This window comes from Mixophyes fleayi, chromosome 7, assembly GCF_038048845.1.
Source record: "Mixophyes fleayi isolate aMixFle1 chromosome 7, aMixFle1.hap1, whole genome shotgun sequence".
Taxonomy (NCBI): domain Eukaryota; kingdom Metazoa; phylum Chordata; class Amphibia; order Anura; family Limnodynastidae; genus Mixophyes; species Mixophyes fleayi.
This window is the reverse complement of record NC_134408.1, coordinates 37992315-38013696: the sequence shown is the minus strand read 5'-3', so window position 1 is coordinate 38013696 and position 21382 is coordinate 37992315. Positions and strand designations below refer to the sequence as shown.

Sequence of the window (21382 nt, the reverse complement as noted above, 5' to 3'; positions counted from 1 at the left end):
TGTTAAATGTAGTTGCTAGTTAAGCATGGACTTAAATGTCAAATTAGTGCATTAACTGTGGCTCAGAAAGTGTAACTGAACTGAGGATTTTCCGTTTAGTTACATATTATGCAAATAAGCTAATAAGCAGTGATGCTTCTCCACTATGCCATTGTAACTGTCCTTTTTTATGCATCTACTTTCTAATGAAATCAGCTTAGATGGATTTCATTACGCAGCATCCAGTTCCTTGTGTGTCACCATGGTGGGGAATAGAGAAAGCACTTGGTATATTGGAGGAGGCGAGGATTAGTGAGGATGGAAAAGTGGTTGGTGGATGTAAGAAGGGAGACCGACATGTTAATGGAAGGAGTGAATATTAAGAGGGGAAAGTTCTCAAAGTTCTCCCAAACCCCAAGAAACCAGAATAAGAATATATAACACATATAGTATATAGGGATAAATAGACTACTTAAAATGAGTTCAATGAAATTCTTTGATCCAAACAGCGACTATTTTTGTATGTTTTAGCTCCAAAAGAAACAGATTGAATCCATAAACGTAGGAGGAACACAAATTGTTATTGACGGTAAGTATTGTTATTTTTTAATTAATATTATTACTATAAGAAACACAAAGTACATAACCTTTACACATAATGACAAGGTTGAATCAATATGATTGATTAATACGATGAATATGATAAATCAATAGGCGCAAGGCTTTGTGTAGAAAATGCATTTTGTTTGTGTCATTATATTCCAAAGACAACATGGACCAAACTCAGGGGATCGATGTTTGATCCAGGAAGTGACAAGAATCCAGTAGAATGTTTTCACTTTGAGATGGAAACCGCGTCTCACCTGTATATATTCTGTACTGTGTAATGTTTCCGTCTTTCCTTACAGTTTGTATACAAAGAAACATCCCCAGACTAATTTACACTAGTACAGTTAATGTGGTATTTGGTGGCAACTACATAGAAGAAGGTGACGAGGAAACAACACATTACTATCCACTGGATAAGGTAATATTTGGGTCTGTGATAATGATATTTACATTTCTGAACGAAAAGTAGAAGCAAAGTTAACGAGAATGTGTTTCATTTTTAGCTGTGTTCAAAGTTTCTTTCATGAAGCTGAAATTTGTTCTGAATATTATTACATGAATCATTTTTCTAATTTCTGGATTTTTGAGACACTGGGGAGTTTCTAGAAATATATCCGAGGCTGTGTACTTATACATGAGACAGGTGACAAGCAGTATGAATCATACTGATCACATTTGTAGCCATGACAGTCGTGCTAGTTTTGTGTGTCCTTCCACCCCCAACCCCCCAAAAAACATTGCATTCCGCGCTTGGTGATGCAGCTAAAACACATGTTAATCGGGTGCAGTTTGCTAGCACCGTCGTAGGTTCCTATTGGTGTTGCTGATTATTATTCAGTGAGCTCTGGCAGCCAATCAAACATCACTGAACAAGGATAACTTAAAGTGCTAGTGACTTACTATTAGCATGAATGTCTACACCTAGCACACCATAGATGCAGCAGTAGCATCATTGGGGGTTTGAGAAATACTGGACAATGGACATTTGGGGCTGCTGGATGATACTGTGCCTATAAGACTGCAGTTTATATCAGGTATGGTTGTGTATAATATGATAGCCTTCCGGCTTTCATTTATGCCCTTTGATGTGTGGTGTCGCCTTTGGTAATTTGAATGGTTTACAAACCGCAGATCAGAGCACATGAAAACCTGCAGTGTGATCACATCACAGTTTAGTCAATTTTCCCCTTAAAGTCCTAATGGGACTATATAATTTAGTAAGTGCTTATTTAAGTATGGAGATGGTACTTTTTTAATATAATTATCCTCATTAAAGGGGGTATACTACATTTCATTTGGGGCACCCGAAGTATAGGCACAGCAATGCCTGTAATTTACAAACATTCTTTTTTTTTAAGTTACTCCATTAATCTCCCTGCTAAAGTGCACAACTCAGACAAGAGGAGCCAGTGTGGCTCAAAGTGGAGAGTGCAATATTTATGAGGGTGTTAGTAGTGTAGGTGGGAGTTGTGTAAGCCCTAATAAAGAGATGGGTTTTCAGAGAGCGTTTAAAGATTTTAAGACACTGGGAGAGTGTGAGGAAATTCCATAAGTGGATAGCAACACTGGAGAAGCCTTGTAGGCAGGAGTGAGAGGTGGTTATCAAAAGCCAGGCGTGATGTAGGTCAGAGGTAGATATAACAGGGTGTGAGGAAGAAAATATCAAGATGAGATTTGAAATGTATAAAGGGGTGGTGTTGCTGTATCATCATCATCATCATCATCACCATTTATTTATATAGCGCCACTAGTTCTGCAGCGCTGTACAGAGAACTCACTGACATCACTCCCTGCCCCATTGGGGCTTACAGTCTAAATTACCTAACATACACATACACAAACACAGAGTAGGGTCAATTTTGTTAGCATCCAATTAAGCTATCAGTATGTTTTTGGAGTGTGGGAGGAAACCGGAGCACCCGGAGGAAACCCTGCAGATAAGGCCATGGTCAGGAATTGAACTCATGACCCCAGTGCTGTAAGGCAGAAGTGCTAACCACTAAGCCACTGTGCTGTATTTAAGCATCTCCCATTCAGTCTTATTCTCTTCTTTATAAGAGAGCAGAAAATAAGTTAGAGAGGCCCCAGCATCACGTGATCTTCTCTGCAATCAGCAGGGAGGTCAAACAGCACAACCAATCAGAGGAGGATGGGGTGCAGGCCATGTGCTTTCCCTCCTTCTGTAGGCTCCGGTAAGTATTTTGACTAAAGATCAGTAAATTATATTAGCTATAGATAGATTAGCTAGTGAGTGGGAAAGTTTTGAGTGACATTCTAGAAGATCTGAGTGGTATGTGGGTGGCATGTGGAGAGGTCTGAGGGGCATGTGGGGGATGTGTGGAGTCATGTGGGGGGAGTTTTGGGATACACATGGGATCTGAGGGTATGTGGGGATTGTACTGCTTGTGGGGACAATTTACCTGTGAAGGCATTTTGGGATGAGTGATGGGGGTACTGAGGTCATTTTGGGAATGTTTTCTTGAAATTAAGGGTAATGTCTGTCCCTTTTGAAGGTTTGAGGGGCACACATGCCATCCTTGAAGTATGTCAAGTTGCTAACTATTGACTTGCATCTTCTTTATTACATTCTTTACTTTCTCAGCCAAATTTTGTTCACCCTAAATTACATTAGTCTCAACAGCTCCAACACAACACCTGAGATTGACATATAGAAATATTAAATTGCAAAACAGTTTTTAAAATAGAACACATTTCCGATGTTATTTTTTTATTTATTTATTATTTTGGTTGATGGCATTCTCCATTGTTTACATATAATTGTCTGATCTATGTATCCAGTTATTAATATTGTCTGCTTCTTTTTATTAACAGTTGAATGTTACATTTTCAGCAGGTGGATCATTATTCCAAGACAAAGACTATTGCTGATCAAATGATACTGGCAGCTAATGGGACTCCACTAATGGGTAAGCTTTCCATCTTGTAAGTCAAATGAGAACACATCTAAATTTCCATTACCGCCACTTCTAAAGTTCCACTTCGACCACTGTTCAGAATTATATAGTGTGAAAAAGCTTCAGCGATACAGTGCTTTCATTCGTTCTTAGAAAAATTCCAATATTGGTGAAAATTACCTTCCATATATGAACTAGCATGAAGTAGAAGTCCATTTTTGGTCAAGTCCCTGCTCTCCACCCCGATGTAACCAGTTGAAGGTCCTTCACCATGGAACCCAATCCCATGTTATCCAAAGCAAGAAGTCAATCATTCCACAGTCAGGTAGATATTGTCCATCAATAACTCACCAAGTTCATAGAGCCCGGATTTATGTATTTTTCCGCTCCAGGCCATCTTTTTTGTGGCACTCCAATTTCCCAGTTTCCCACAACATAGTTCTCCATGTTTTCATCCCAATTGCATCCCATTTGTATAAAATACATGGACAGAATGTAGCCCTAACTAAACCCATGGTAGTATGTTATAGCATAGTCATATACAAAAAAATAAATTCAATGATATGCTAGTGAGCAGAGTGTCACCCCAACACCTCAGCTGATCTAGCCTGGACCTAGGTGGCCTATCCACAAATCATGGCTTTCAGGTGCTGGTGGCATCTGGTGTCAATGAAGCAGGGTCTTCAGATTGCTTGGCGTGGGGCAGATAAGATAGCCAGGGCTTGTCCAAAAGTAAATTTGTCCTGTAGTCTCAAATTTTATAGGTGCAGATTAAATTGTTCCATTGTGGCACACTTTGTGTGCCCCAGGAATTTGTAAAGTTGAAAAGGGTTTATTTTCACTTTATTTTTTATATAAATGTTTAGTAAAATATATATATATATATATATATATATATATATATATATATTAGTTTCACTTTATAGTAAAATTCCATGCTTTTTTTATACCAGAGAGTGATAATGAAATAATAAGCTTGTGAGAAGGAACTTCTTACCTCTTTGTCTGTCTGTATTATCCAGTACTGTTTTACTAATGTGTTTGTTCCCAATTGTAAAGCACTACGGAATTTGATGGTGCTGTATAAATAAATGTTGATGATGATGATAATCAAGCAACAGAACAGTGCCACCTACTGGCTAATTTATTGCATCAAACAATGAAATGCTTCGTTAGCGTAGTTGTATTTATTATAGTCCTTTTATTTTTTGGGCTATTACAGAACTCTTTTGACATCATCAACTAACTTGTCTGTGGACAAAAATTTCAGAACACTTTCCCTTATCGAGTAGAAAGTGACATTATCAGTTTCAGTAGTTGCTGTTTGCACAATTGTCAGCAAAGAGCCTTGCAGCGGTCACCCGATACACTAAGCTGGAATTATTCATGGCACACCCCAGACATTTCCATGGCAGGGAGTCACTTCAGCACCTAAGCCGCTCAGAGCAGCGATAAGGTTAGAAATGCCACTGTACAACAAATTAATGTAAAGTGCAACACGATACCAGGTGCCCGGGTGAGACTGTGATAAATTTAGCTGGGAACATGTCACACTAAGCTCTCCATCCACCTGATACCTGCAGTATAGATACAAGCTTTCTAGTACTGACAAAGCCAGCATACCAACAGGCATGGTTTATATGAGGATTTGTTTTTTTTCTGCTTTTTTAACTTTTTTTCAAACCTTAATGAAAATCTTTTGGAAAACACAGTTTATATTGATTTTCATTCTATTCGTTCTTTATGGATTGCGTAGAAATAAATATACATTTTAACGGCCTTAAGAAAGGGAAAAACTGTCAAAAATAGGGAAACTTATATGTATCCAAGACCCTTCCATTATTTTCATTTAAAGAGGATATATATATATATATATAATAAGTAGGATAAACCATCATCATCATTACCATTAATTTATATAGCACCACTGATTCTGCAGCGCTGTACAGAGAACTCACTCACATCAGTCCCTGCCCCATTGGGGCTTACAGTCTAAATTCCCTAACACACACACACAGAGAGCGAGAGACTAGGGTCAATTTTGATAGCGGCCAATTAACCTAGCAGTATGTTTTTGGAGAATGGGAGGAAACCGGAGCACCCGGAGGAAACCCACACAAACACGGGCAGAGCATACAAACTCCACACAGATAAGGCCGTGGTCAGGAGTTGAACTCACGACCCCAGTGCTGTGAGGCAGAAGTGCTAACTACTTAGCCACCAACACATTTATTTGTTTCTAAAGTAATGTAAATGTACAATAAAGAGAAGTTGCGTGATTTTTATTTAAGAGGAAAAGCGGAGGGGACAAAGCATAAAATGAGGAAGGGGATATCCTTTCAGACCATTCTTCAATTGTCAGTGAGATGAAACCAAGCCTTAAAGTGACAAATGGAAAACCATTGGTCTAAAATAAGCAGCCAACTGTGTGGTTATGTCATTTCTGCTTTGATGGTATACAATGACTGTACATGGGTGCAAATCATATAGTGAATGCTGTGCATTAGTAACCCCACCCTCAGATTGCCACCATTATTATATTATTTTAAGCTTCACTGACGTCTGGTGCAGCAAATCTGTATGGCAGTCATACAGCAAGTGCTTCATGTATACTGATTGGAGGTGTTGTGACCATGTTGGCAATAGAGACATCGTTCGTGGTAACGGAGGTTGGGCAGACCAGAGGTGTATCTGGTTTTATCCTGATCTAGTATTTCAGAATGTTGAGAGGTATATTTGTATAAATAATTCTATAAGCCGTCCCCTGCCCCATCATAATTGGCACAAGCTCTTTGCCCTTGTTCTTGGTCACTAACCAGAGGTCTGTGTAATTATATATATATATATATATATATATATATATATATATATATATTAAGTTTTTCAGAAATTGTCTTGGATAAGTTTAAATGGATTAGTGAATTATTCTCCCATTTTTAGAAAATAACAACTTGCTAAGTTTGTGAATATATGTATCAGCTCACAATCTATATATTAGCTACTATATTCTGGACCAAAGGGAAGTAAATATATGAAATAGAAGAAGTACTTTCCTTCGTGCTAACCATGTTGTTGTGCTTGTACAATTTATGTGTTCCTCTAGGTGGCAGTAGACTTCTCACTTGTGTGCTGCGACCCCCAGGAATTTATGGACCAGATGAGAGAAGACATTTGCCAAGACTGGTTGTATGTCATCAAGGGTTAAATATTATATGGGAGACTAGTGGGGGAGCATGTTTGCAGACACATGAGCAGGACTGGCTGTAGAAAAGGAAAGGAAATTGAACCAGACACAGAGGAGCATTTGGGCCAGAAGTGGGTATATGAGGACAGTAGTGGCTTTCACATTAAAATTAACCGTTTTATAAATATATTGTGTCACATGAGCAAATATCTTGGTCTGAGAGATTTTAAAAAGCTGAAGCAGGAAAAAAGCTCAAGAAATCTTACTTATCTGACACTTGTCACACAAGCGATTAGATTGCTGCTCTTATATTAAGGTGATATCACTGGCAGGCGATTGTCAGTTAATGCACTCCTTGGTGACAGGTGACAGGCATCCTTCATTCACTTTAGAGTCGCACTAGAGGACTGTTTGACCACAGATTCCTGGTAGATGCCCATGTGACGTTGCCCTTACGTAGAACCATAGAGTAGAGCTTTTCTTCTGTCTATTTTCTTGCTGGTTAAAAATAGATTGCAACACCATCTAAAGGAGAGAGAACAGCTTGTAGTAGGGGGAAGATAATGGCAGATAGAGGGAGATTGATTGTACCAGAAAAGGGATGAAATTGTTGCATAGCTGTAAGGGACAGATTGGGACAGAATAAGGGAGAAAGCAATATTGGGGCATTAAAGGGAGCAATCTATGGTGACCGGGAGACAATATGTGACTGGGAACAATGTAGGGGTGATTCAATAGGGCAGATGGTCAAGGAGAAAAATATAGGAGATCACATTGTGACAGAGGTTGGTGCAGTGGAAGGAAAACAAGCATATGGTTTTAATTGACCAGTGGGGATAGATTATTGGGAAAAAAGGGAAGGGGCAGGTTGTGGTAGACCAAGAGATGGGAGCAGGTTGTGGTAGACCAAGAGATGGGGGCCGGTTGTGGTAGACCAAGAGATGGGAGCAGGTTGTGGTAGACCAAGAGATGGGGGCCGGTTGTGGTAGACCAAGAGATGGGGGCCGGTTGTGGTAGACCAAGAGATGGGAGCAGGTTGTGGTAGACCAAGAGATGGGAGCAGGTTGTGGTAGACCAAGAGATGGGAGCAGGTTGTGGTAGACCAAGAGATGGGAGCAGGTTGTGGTAGACCAAGAGATGGGAGCAGGTTGTGGTAGACCAAGACATGGGGGCAGGTTGTGGTAGACCAAGAGATGGGAGCAGGTTGTGGTAGACCAAGAGATGGGGGCAGGTTGTGGTAGACCAAGAGATGGGGGCAGGTTGTGGTAGACCAAGAGATGGGGGCTGATTGTGCCAAACAAAGGTAGATGGCACATTGTGGGAAAAGAAGGGAAGGGAGATATGGGGCAAAGAAAGATAAGAGAGAATATTGTGGCAGAAGAGAAAGGTTCAGATAGTCAGTTCGTAGTAAAGAAAAGATGGGTAAACTGACCGAGGTAGAAGAAACCCCATTGTCACTGAGGAAAGCATTAAAAATGGCAACTTGGGTTTACTGAAAGGACAGGAGGGAAGGTAATGGCAGAGGATAGAATGGCAGATTGTGATATATGTATGACACTGTCAGAATTTGATCCAGAGAGAGAGACAAAAAAATATGATTTAACTGAGGTGAGGATCAACTGTGAAGGTTCCCATAGATGTTGTACAGCACTCAGCAGATTGCTACTGATATGTGATTTTCTATTAATTCTTCTTTGTGTTATTGTAGGCTAATGCTGAGAAACGGTTATTATGTTTTAAGTTTTGGAATGACCGGACCAAGATGAACTGGATTCATTTGTACAACCTGATAGAAGCTCATGTACTTGCTGCTGAAGCTCTGACTGCCAGTAAAGGATATATAGCTGTGAGTAAATGTAATGAATAGAGATTGAAATTAATATTGTAACAATTTTGGAACAGGACACGCGCTGATCAAGATCTGAGGCCACAGTGGCAGCACACTGGCTATTGTCTGAAAAATTAGCTTATTTGTTTGTTTACTCTCCAAACAAGTACAATGGGTCCCGTTTAGATTTAGGAGCAAATCCAGCTAAAAGTTGACAAACCATTGTGTGGTGCAAGTGGTGTAAATACAAGGAGGTTTTTTTTCATGCAGGGAAATTACTGGCTGCTTTTTGCATGTAGCATACAAATGTTGTCAGCTTTATTTTTACACTGTGATTTAGACTTCTGCTCAGGCCCGGTGCTACCATTAGGCAGCTTAAGGCAGCTGCCTAGGGCATTGGGACTTGGGGGCGTCACCGAGTCTGGGCAATAAAATGTAGCTGGTCCCTGAAAGAGTCATTCTTATTTAATTTCATGCTGACGGCTGTCGTGGAAGTTAAGTAAACTAAGCAAGAGCCGCTGGCCACCGCACATTGGCTAGGTCATACTGACTTTCATCTAGGAGAGGCCACAGTGCCACGCCCCTCCCCTCCTAGTCACACAAAGGAGAGGAAGAGCTACGGTGGCCTGCTGGACCAATCAGATGTGCGCTCTCTCCTCTGCTGACCATCTGAAGCGCCAGATTCAAAGAAGGTAAGTGTGAAGTGTGGATAAGTGTGAGTTAGTGTGGATAAGTGTGATGTGTGATGAATGGGAGAGAGGCAGATTTCACAGTCTACAAAACGGCAGGCAATACAACTATTATTTCTGTGGATTTCTGTTAATGCCATTAGTGTAGGGCCTGACTCAAGTTTTCACCAGGGGTCAATATTTATGCCACTGACCATGACAATGAAATAAGTGGTATGTTTGTCTATTGTTAATAAAATGGCCTTTTCTTATCTTGCTTCACAAGTGTATTCAATTAAATAAAGATGTAAACATGTATCTAATGTAATATGAGCAAACCTTGGTGTTTGTCTGATGTTTTTCTTTTTTTCCATACTGTACCTAAAAAAATATATACGGTTCATGTTGACGGGGGAATGGGGGAAGCTTTACATAACCTTAGTAAACACTTGTTTGTCTCTTGTCAACCTCAAAGTGCAGAAGTACTTTCAAAACACTTAATACACTACGGAAGCTATTCAGCAAACAGTCAAATGCTGACCAGTACATTGTAACATGAGAATAGTTATATAACCTTTCCAGAAATCAGTAAGTTACAAATAGCCTTGTGTAATGAATCTTGTGGAGGGTAGAGGCTTAGGAGTAAATGAAGTGCTGGAGCCACATAGAAAGGAAAATTATCTGGCTTAATGCTATTAATGTTTGGGGCTGGTTGCAGGCAGGTCAAATTATTAAATGTGGGTGCTATTAGTTTAACATTGGGGCTGATTTGGGGGCATCCTTGGTGTCCAGTCATTGCTAGGCTTTCCATATTTCATCCTTTTTTTTCCAAACAGGGACCCAGCATTCCAGGATCTAGAAAAGTAGAAACTGAGCATAGGACACCAGCAGCCACAGGTAGTGAAAGCGACAAGAACAAGTAGGAGAGAGCAGGACAGTCTGCCAACTGTCCTGAATCTGGTGAAGCAGTCCCAATTTTGGGTGACTGTCCAATCCAATCAGGACTTTGTTCTGACTGCAGGGACAGTTGGGAGGTATGTCACGCTTCACGGTTCTCTGCTTATGAAGAGGAAGCTGCGTGCACCTGACAGTAGTGCAGGCAGCATTGCCCTTGTATTTGAAGGGGGTGGGATGGGAAGGGGTTGGAGAGTGGCCTAGCGCTGTCTAAAATTATTGGTATGCCCCTTGAATCCTGCCCATACCCAGTCTGGCGTGGCATGCGAAAAAACCTCAAGTAATCCTGCAATTTCTTCTGAATAACAAATGCAGAATTTGTATTAATTTATATTCGAAAGACGGGTATGTGTGTGAGGGGCTGGGAAGTGGATATTGGGGGGGCAGGGGCGGTAGTCTGAAGTTTTGCCTAGGGCACCTAAAGAGGTTGTACTGGCCCTGGTTATGATAGTTTGTGCCCCTCTCCCAAGTCTGAATCTGTCTGCACATGTTAAATTTGCCCGTCCCTGTAGTAAAACATGGTAATGCACTTATAGCTGTATTTACTCCTAACTTCAAATTAGGACCAATGTCTCATTTTGCAAACGAAAATCTGTTTTCCCACATAACACTGCAATTAACTAAGATTTGCCTAAAAACCTTTGTAAAAGGCAGAAATAAACATTTATTTTAACCTGTTAAAATACCTACTAAATTTATCGCCTACTTTACATTTGCATGGAATTGATAGATAGATAGATTGAAAATAGTTAAGTCTACCTGTAGCCATTAGGTGTATTTGTTTGTTATATGTATATTGTTCCATATGATGATGTGTAAATTGTATATGACTTGTACAAATGTGTGATCAGGAATCAAAACCTTGCAATATCATGTGTGACCACAAGATGTCCTCACGCCAGTAATATGAGAAGTTTACATAAAATAGCTGCTTATACTAAAATAAAACAATGCAGATGAGAAGAATCCACTGAACTCACTGGTAACCTCTGAGAAATTGCACTTTCAGCACTTTCCAGCTTATGTCCCAGACCTTCTCTGGCCAGTTTACTCCACACTAATGTAGCGTGCCAAACTGGGTTTCTTACTCATTGGGTAGCCCCGGGGACAACCCCTCCTAAACTAACTAAAAACTCCTACATCGGAAACCTAAGACTGCCGGTGAAAGGGGGGGGAGTGAGCCCTGTGTGGCTACTGCGCGTGCATAGGTAAGGCCGTGCATGCACATAACGATGAGACCTGGCGATAGACCCGGCTTCTCTGGTGGTGATGGACAGCTATGGACTCCATGAAAAGATAAGCTAAGGCCAACTGGGGATGGCATTAGTTTTTGAAGACTTGTTAAATTGTGTCACTTTGCAGTCCCCATTGAAAGTCTATGGGGACTGCAGCGACCAGTGTAAAATAGTTTAAGACAGGAGAAATATCTGATTTCTCCTACTTAAACTCTTGATAAACTGGAAGAAGAGCTGCGATGACCATTCTCCAGATTAAAAAGTTGTTTTCTCCAGATTCATGGCTCCCCACAGTTTAATAAATATATCTATGTCATCTGTCCATGGATAACTGTGAATCCCTTGTACAGACGATTGTCTTGCAATGTGCAGGCTGTATAGATTGTAACGTATATCCTGTTCATAATTTAAGCTTTCCTGTATCCCATGGAAATATATTTATCTAGTACTGTCTCTGTATGTCTGAGGCCAATCAAGTAAACCTCAAAACTCCATTTTGTTGTCCTGTTCTGTGAATGGATCCTACATCTTCTCTCTCACAATTCTGTAGTAAATGCTTACAACAACTGTTTCCCTATGCTGATGATGTTTTTTCCTGGGAGTTCCATTCTGACATCACCTTAGACACGGTTGTTTGTAAAGCATTAATAATCACCTTTCTTTCAAAGTCACTGAGATCTCCTTTTGCATTCATGTAGCCATAATGATAGGCTACCAGGGCAGCCCATTTTATACATGACCTTGACCATGATGGGATGTTATTTGTATATTGTAAGAAATGTATGAGCAGGCGCGGGCTGGGAGATGACAGCCCGGTGAAAATGTGTATATTGCATCCGGGGGGCGGCCGGCCGGCCTACCCCCGGCCCTAATAGCGGTAAGACTGAGCGGCCCGGGGGGGCGCTGCCCCCCTGCCCCCCGGACCAGCCTGCCCCTGTGTATGAGTCACACCTATGTGGAAGCCATTGCTTACAGTATGCTTGGTGTCTCTGTTTTACCCAGGTGTACCCATTTTTTACACTACATTTGGTTTTGTGTGTGTTACCAAATAAATCATATTCTTATGTGATCAATGAATCAACTTTGTCAGTCACTTCTGAAAACTAGTGCAAAAGAAAAGGATGGCTTTAGCAAGCAGTCAGATGCTTGATTTAATAAATATTGCTGCAGTTTGGGTACACCGATGTTTTTCCCCAGCATTTAAGTTGAATTTAAAACTGATTTTAAATGTGAAAAATTATTTTGCACTTTTTTTTGCCTCTCTTAAGATTCCGACTTGGCCAACAACCATCATAAAAACATCTGTGTGGATATTTGGTTGCCATCCCCCAATATATCTAAATAATGATACTAGTATTCAATGGCTAATAGTGGCATAGGAACCGGGGGCCCAAGAGGACAGGGTCTAAGGGCTGCGATTCCAACTACACTGCTTGCTTGTCTGTGACTGCATACTTACTGGTATATGCGTTGTTACGGGACATACAGCTGCTGGCTGGGCCCTAACCCCTACCTTATGGAGATGCCAGCCCCTGCAGAGTCATGAGCTTCTCTCTGGTCAAAAGCACGTATATCTCCAGGGGTGCCTGGAACCTCCAAACAGTCATGGTTGAAAAGGAGGCCCTGTTCTACTGAGAAAAAGTGAGTGTAGAGAGGGTGTGTTGGCTCTTTGCAAAGAGGTCTCTGAACAAAAAAGGGAGGAGTCTGACACAAAAAGGGAGGAGTCTGTGTGCAAGAGACTTTAGCTTTGCTAATAATGGCTGATATCCAGGCTTGGAGTAAATGCAATATCTCTGTGACATTGAGTTTAACACTTTGTGTTTCAGAGTGGAAAAGCCTATTATATCCATGACGGGGAGCATGTCAACTTTCACGAGTGGTTCCATCCAATGGTAAGTATAGTTGGATAAAATTAGAGCATTGGATCTCGTACACAGGGTTGTTAAAATCAAGCAAGTTTAACGCTTCATCAAAGCCAAGTAAATGGACCTGCTTTTCTGACAAGCATTCGTTGCACATTATTTTACGCTAATTTCGACATTGTCTGCAACCTTCATTTTTGTTAGCACTCAATATAATGGAGTTCTATGGGAGTGCTGATTAAGTACATAGTACACTGTGCTACACTGAAGCTTTGCGAATACACTTTGCATTCTCTGTTAGCTAATCCCCGCCAGCAGGTAAGACTCGCCTATTTAAAAAGTATCATGTACTTCAGCAATATTTCTTCTGTCGTCGTCACAATAAAGCATTTTTTTATTAAATAATATTTATTTCTATTTTTACTCTTATTTTATCAATAGGGGAGATGACACACAAATAATACACATGTAATCAGTGGTGGAAGTGGACTGGTATACGGTGGTATGTCATACTGCCACTTCTCCTACTGCCTTCATTGTGAAAATTTCATTCACTTACATTACCATTACATTTTTCATACCGTCACTTCTAAATATACACTTCAAACACTGTGTGTAATGAAGAAAGTCCTAATGTCCATCAGTCACATTAATTTGAGACTTTAGTAAGTCTATGTCTGGATACACACTATAGAACATTTCTCCCGATACAACATCTTTAGCGATTTTACCAATGACAGAGAAAAAAAAGATCTGATCAGCATACCGATTTATGTGTACACATTATGCAAGTCTTACACGATTTACCTTCAGATCTGTGCTCTTCATCTCTCATAACCATCGGCTGAAAAGATCCTGACTCTGCACACTCCATAGAGATCTATGGACACTGCCGGTCATGAGTGCATACACACTGCAGAATTGTAACGGGATTTTAATGCATTAATGCGTTATCAGGCCGAATGGCTGTTTATCTTTTGATTTGCCCTATAATCGTCTGAAAACAATGTAGTGTGTACTCAGCCTCAAGCCAGCAATAGGAGAAAAACTGAAAAGGTGAAATAATGAAGGGTTTGGCCCTAAAATGTTAATAGACTGGACTTTGAAGTAACGTTTTTACTGATGGGGACGCTGATGTTTCTGGACAAGCAATCTTATAAAAGGTCTCACAGAGAACTTTGAGGGAACAGTTGCAAAATTTGTTATGAAGATAGATAGAAATGTCTTGTCAGTCTTCTAATGTTGCCATTGGTAAATTACTTTTATTGATTAAATAAGGGTGTGGGCTAGACCTTCACAAAAATATGGCAGCTCTCAGCAGCATGGAGTCAGCAAGAATTAAACAACTATGTGTTAACTCATCAGTTACGTAAAAGTGTATAAAACATATTTTCCCCTGTGCGTTACCACTCGCCGTCCTAATTCATTCATGTTCTTGTATTTTCAGTTTAAGAAACTGGGTTTCCCGGACCCTTGGATAACTCTGCCCTGTTCTCTGGTCTATGCTGCAGGTATACATGGCGGCTGTGATTAGCCTTTTAGCCACAGTTCTAGTCCATCGATGTGGACATCTTATTTAATTCTATATTAAAAGCAAAATACTATATATTACTTTGAATTTAATTTTAAACATTCACCATATGCAATACAATAAGGATACACATTGTTTAGGATAAAACAAATACCTGTGCAGTATTGACGGTAATACGGTACCGCAATAACGCAGATTTTTCCTACGCAACCCTATGGTGTGCGCACGAAAATCCACATTGTTGCCGTACCGTGGATTGACTTTGCGTCCCGTTCCGTCGCGTTTTCGCGGACAGAAAACCTAATGGAATATGCCCCTGGGGGTTTAAAAGTATAAGGGATGTATGTTTTTGCATGCTGAGTCTAATAAAGTAGCTTCCATCTTGCTTCTTCATATAAAACTGATTAAATTGATACTGGTCATCTTTTATTCTGTAAGCTACACTTAGGGGAAAATACAATTCACTGCAAAGTGTCTCCAGAACGCCCGTGAGACACTTCACGGCGCAGGTTTCGCAGAAATCTCCGCTCATTTTTCTTCGCACCCCATATAGGTGCCAGGGAAACTGAGTGAAGATTTCTACAATAATTGCCAGCACGATATCCACGCGCTACATCGACAGCAATTGAATTCCTTCCTTAGGTGCTTTGTTAGTTTATGTAAGGAATGGCAAAGACTTACCGTATTTCCCCATGAATATGACGCTCCACTGTATAAGACGCACCTATATAAATAATGTGAAAAAATTGAGGATAAACATTATCCTCAATTTTTTCACAGAGTAATTGTGCAGTATATACAGAGGAGAGACTACGCTATAGTCAATTCTGCCTTACCCTGTCAGATGCTTCCTCTGTCCAGTAAAGTCTTCTTTCTTCTGTCCATTCTGATCCTGATGCTGGAAAGCCGCTTACTGTCCTCTTCGCGATGACCAAATGTCCTTTCAGGACCTTGACAAGGTCCTGATTGAACAAAACGCCAAATGCAGAAACCTGAAGTGTGCGTTCCAACTGCGGTTCATGCACCACATCCGGTCATCGCGAAGAGGACCTTAAGCGGCTTTCCAGCATCAGGATGAGACGGACAGAAGAAAGAAGACTTTACCAGACAGAGGAATCATCAGACAGGGTAAGCGTTACTACCCCTGTATAAGCCGCACCCAGTTTTTAGACCCAAAATTTTGGGGGAAAAGGTGCGTCTTATACATGGGGAAATACGGTATTTATCCAAACAGGCAATAAGGGTGGGAGGGGGGTTTTTCATCGCTTATCAAGGCTATAAAAAATAAATTTGTCAAGAAACGATTGCAATACTCTGACTCACACATGTACAGTGGAACTGAAATCTTAAATTCTGACTTTCAGTTCCACTAATAAAATAAAAAAATATATTGTAAGCAAATAGAATTATTATTTTTTTATTTAAAAAAAAAAAACTTTAAAAACCATTGAACATTGAATCGCTTTTATCCGATGCACATCTCAATATCTCATTTTATAAAACAGATGTGCATCAGTGGCAAGGGATTCAAATCTTTTCTTTCACTCTACTTTACTTTTGTTTTTAAATATTTAGCTGGACATATATTTAAGACCTAGGGGTATATTTACTAAACTGCAGGTTTGAAAAAGTAGAGATGTTGCCTATAGCAACCAATCAGATTCTAGTTATTATTTATTTAGTACATTCTACAAAATGACAGCTAGAATCTGATTGGTTGCTATAGGCAACATCTCCACTTTTTCAAACCCGCAATTTAGTAAATATACTCACTAGTTTTGATTTGTCTTCATTGTTTATAATAATAATAAATCAAGTTTGATGTTTTTACTGTGACTAAAGATTAAGTGTAAGGGGTAAATGTATCGAACCTTCTTAAAAGGAAAAAACTTCTTTATGTCCTTTATGTGTTATCTACATGAACTGGGCGCTATACTATGTGTATACAAATATTGTGTGTACTGTTAAAAATTATAACAATAGTGCAGTGAGTATACAAAGAAATTAATTTCAAATATACATATCTCAATCCAAACATAAATAGTCCATATAAATGATGCTCTGTGGTTTCCTTCTTTGAATGGAAGATATTGTCCAAACAATCCTCACATGTGATGAAAATGTCATATATGAAAAAGAGAAAACCTTATATAGTGTAGTATTGTAACTACAACTTATTGCAAGATAAACAAATCTTACACCAAAGTAGAAGTGAACAAAATTTAAAATGGTGACTGTGTCCTTCGCTTCGTGGAAAGATTAGAATCCACCTGGGGAACTATACATCTGCATAAGCTGCACTGCAGATTACAAAGTTTGCTTTCATCTAACTGCCTAGGTGATTTCCAAGAACCCTCTAGGATGTGCAGTCATGACAATTCATCATCATCACCATTTATTTATATAGCGCCACTAATTCTGCAGCGCTGTACAGAGAACTCACTCACATCAGTCCCTTCCCAATTGGAGCTTACAGTCCAAATTCCCTAACATACACACACACAGACTAGGGTCAATTTGGGAGCTGCCAATTAACCTACTAGTATGTTTTTGGAGTGTGGGAGGAAACCAGAGCACCTGGAGGAAACCCACGCAAACACAGGGAGAACATACAAACTCCACACAGATAAAACCATGGTTGGAAATTGAACTCATGACCCCAGTGCTTTAAAGCAGAAGTTCTAACCACTAAGCCACCATGCTGCCAATGAGATAGAAGTTCCTGGGCTCACAATTAGGTTGAAGACTAGTTAGTTTCTTACAACTGTGGTTTTAGTTGGCCAATTGATCAATTTGACCAAGTTAACAAACCATGGCCCAACTTAATATGTCATTTCTTTTGATGGCAGAACTATGGGTTGAACATTGACCCCACTCTGTGTGTGTGAACCATTGATTGTTCTAAAAGTGCAGGCAAGTGTTGCAAAACCATCCACATCAGTGCAATTTGCGTGACAAATACTTCATGGATCTGGTTGCTGAGCAGTTTTGTCAAACAACCAGGTTACATTATGTAGAGGATGAGAAGGAAATAACAACAGTTGTTTAATTTATCATGATTAATTGCCGTATATGAAGTGAAAAATACTTTTTTTGTTGTTGTTGTGCAGCTCTCATATTGGAATATGTGCATCTTGTCTTAAGACCATTTATAGACTTGAACCCATTGCTGACCAGAAATGAGGTAAGATCTCTTGAATACAGGAATAGGAACCTTCATATAAGTAATACAAGAAAACAATCACAAATCAAACAGTAGAACAGTAACCATAATATTTGGAATCAGGGCTGCCATCAGAAAAAATTGGGCCCAGTACTAATTAATCTAGCAGGGCCCCCCCTCCCCATACATGTGCCCCCTTCCCCATACATGTGCACCCCTCCATCTTCACCATACATGCGTCCCTTATCCCTCATCACAGTACATTCCCCCCCACTCCCTCATCACAGTAAATGTTCACCTCCCCCCAAAGTAAATGTCCCCCCTTTCCCCTCCCCGCAATCACAGTAAATGTCCCCCTCTCCCCCCCACAGTTAATGTCCACCTCCACCCCCCGACAGTTAAAGTCCCCCCCAATCACAGTTAAGGTCCCCCTCTCCCTCCCCCCTCCACAATTAAGGTCTTATTCTCCCCCCCTTCCACAGTGACGGTCCCCCTCTTCCCTCCTCTCTCTCCACAGTTCAGGTCCCCCAGGCTCTCCCTGTTCCCCCCACCCATCCCTCCACAATTATGGTCCCCCAGGCTCTCCCTCTCCCCCCCTCCTTCCACAGTTATGGTCCCCCGGGCTCTCCTTCTCCCCCCCCCCCCCTCAAAAAAATAATAGCTGATTTACTTACCTTCTCCTCCGCGATGCTGCAGCTCTGCCTCCCAGTCACTGATACACTGGGAGTGCGTTGCGCGGTGATGACGTCACCGCGCCGTGCTCCCAGCCTATCAGAGTCTGGGAGGCAGAGATGCAGCATCGCGGAGAAGGTAAGAAAAAAAAAAGGGGCAGCACGGTCGGTGACTGCGGGGCCCGGACAGTCCAGGGAGCCCGGACAGACGGAGAGGTCTGTTCGGGCCCCCTAGTCTGTCCGGGCCCCTCACAGCAGTACTGGCCGTACCCCCCCTGATGGCGCGGTCCTGTTTGGAATAATATTTCCTCAAGGACAGACTGACACAGTGCTGTCAGCCTGCTGGTGTCTATTAACAAACCTCATACCTCCCAACATTAAAAAAGAGCAAACTCTATTAGTGAATTAGGTTCACTCTGATCTGGTAGTTGCTTGTTGTGGTCTAGAGATATTTGAATTATTTAAACCGGTTTGAAATTCAATTGAATTTGGTCAGTTTGAGGGCCTCAAACTTGTTCACGCTATGAAATTGATTTTGGGGCTGCTTCAGTTTGGGTTTGAATGACGTGACTGAATGTGCAGTTTGAAGTTTGAGTTTGACATTCGAAGTTTGATTTTGAAGTTTGAGTTTCATGTTTGAGTCACAACTCTCTGTAACAAAATGCATTAATATAAAATATAAAGTGTTGCCTGTTTGAACTTAAATGGCTACATTTTATTGTGTTTATTTATTGTGTATTGTGTTTTTGACAATTCAAACTGTGAACTTAACTATATTCAAGTTATAAAGTTGAGTTTTTAGGGGTTTTCTCCTATTGACAAATAGATCATTTAGGCTCAAATGTGGTTATACCAGTTCGCCTTGGATGAATTTAGCTCAAATTTTTTAGTCTATCTTAAGTTCGAGAATTATTTTTATCAAAAATGTTCAAACTTTAAATACAATTCCAGAAACTAGTTGAGAATCAATTTGACACAAATTCAAGCATCCTTAGTCTGTACCATCATCACCATTTATTTATATAGCGCCACTAATTCCGCAGCGCTGTACAGAGAACTCACTCACATCAGTCCCGTCCCCATTGGGGCTTACAGTCTAAATTCCCTAATACACACACACAGACAGACAGACTAGGGTTTTTGGAGTGTGGGAGGAAACCGGAGCACCCGGAGGAAACCCACGCAAACACAGGGAGAACATACGAACTCCTCACAGATAAGGCCATAGTCGGGAATTGAACTCATGACCCCAGGGCTGTAAGGCAGAAGTGCTAACCACTTATATGTATGCATATGTATGAGTTTCTGCCTGCAACTGTGTGTTGATGTTAAGGTAATTTCCCTACACTAGGATGAGGTTGTCTTCTCCTTTACAGGTAATGAAAATTGCGGTGATGCACACATTCCGGATAGACAAGGCTCGGAAGGAACTTGGCTACAACCCAAAGAAATTCTCCTTTGCTGACTCAGTGGATTTTTACATGAAAAGCAGACCCAATCCATCACAAGAAAAGCTAAACGTTACAAAAATATTACTTGTCCTATTCTGTTCATTTATCTGTTTGTGCCTGTTGTCACTTCTCTAGACCTCTAAATAAAACAAGGGTTAAAGAAGGATTCTGAAAGAAAGTGTGTTTATCATTTTAACAGCATCCAATGTGAAAACAACACTGTTTACCTCGATTTGCATGAGATTATTGTACAGAGCAGGATCTAAAAAAGCTGCTGTCCAAAAATAATGACATGACGCTCTGAGACGGGATGACTGAGGCTCGTGGGATTTTATGTCAAGAATTTATACTGATGGTTGCAGATCTATAACCAGGATTACATCCCACCTGCTGGGATTTATCGGGTAGTAACTCATAATCCAGGGGGAGGAAACTAATTCCTCCCATTCGCTAGATGACTCCTGGACCATTGGGCAAATATGACAGTTGACAGCTCACTCCTGTCAGAGGACAACAGACCATCTTAGATGCTACTTTCTATTCTGCTTCTCCATTGATTGCTGGTTCAGAACAAAAAACAATAGGCCACACATTACACTGAGGATACAACATCATGTTATTTTTATTTAATGTATTTATAAAATAATATTATCACATTAAATGATAAGAACAATGGATTTTTATATGCTGTGTAAAATGAACTGTAAGTGGACCCTGTAATTGACTTTCTTTTGGAAAATAAATCATTTTGATGATATTTTGTAACCCCTGTGTGTGGTCCTGTAGTGTATCCTCCATGACTCCTACCAGGTACATCCCTTAGACCAGACAATGGGCTGTAGGTTAGTCTCCTCCTCTATGGGTAGACTGGGGAAACAAGAGGCCTGTGTGGTATAGATGATGTCAGGTAAAGTGATGTACAAACACAGTTCCTGGATATAAGGCCACTAATTCATCTTCTGTGTATAAATTACTATGCATTTATTTACATTGCTGTATACAGCCTCTATCCACGTTCACATGACAACATCACATAAGGCATCTGAACATATATTTTCAATTGTTTCTGCATACTCAATTCTGTATCATTGCACCTTTTTAGGCTTATTGGGAGACACTAATTTTGTTAGTATCAGGAGCTGATGCTCACTAGCAGTATAATGGGTGTTTCCTCTATCACTTCTCCCTCTCTCTGGCTTGTAGGGCAGATGATTTAAGATTATTCTAACCCTAACTTGCAGATCCCCTCTTACTACAATCTCATCACTATAGCAGGCACTCCATTGGACTGGTGTGCCTGGCTTCTCTCTGATAGATCTCATGTAAATGTCT

The 21382-nt window shown here is 40.5% G+C and overlaps 1 protein-coding gene across 1 annotated transcript in view; it reads left to right on the top strand.

Annotated features, from left to right (window-relative positions):
* SDR42E2 (short chain dehydrogenase/reductase family 42E, member 2) overlaps window positions 1-20807 on the top strand; it is a 74415-nt gene extending 53608 nt beyond the window's left edge. The window contains exons 5-13 of the mRNA XM_075179704.1: window positions 511-568; window positions 888-1006; window positions 3440-3515; window positions 6607-6689; window positions 8396-8533; window positions 13199-13264; window positions 14682-14745; window positions 17876-17949; window positions 19976-20807. Coding sequence (XP_075035805.1) covers window positions 511-568; window positions 888-1006; window positions 3440-3515; window positions 6607-6689; window positions 8396-8533; window positions 13199-13264; window positions 14682-14745; window positions 17876-17949; window positions 19976-20185 — 888 coding nt within the window. The 3' untranslated portion in view covers window positions 20186-20807. The remainder of the gene's footprint in view (window positions 1-510; window positions 569-887; window positions 1007-3439; window positions 3516-6606; window positions 6690-8395; window positions 8534-13198; window positions 13265-14681; window positions 14746-17875; window positions 17950-19975) is intronic.
* The last annotated feature ends 575 nt before the right edge of the window (window positions 20808-21382 follow it).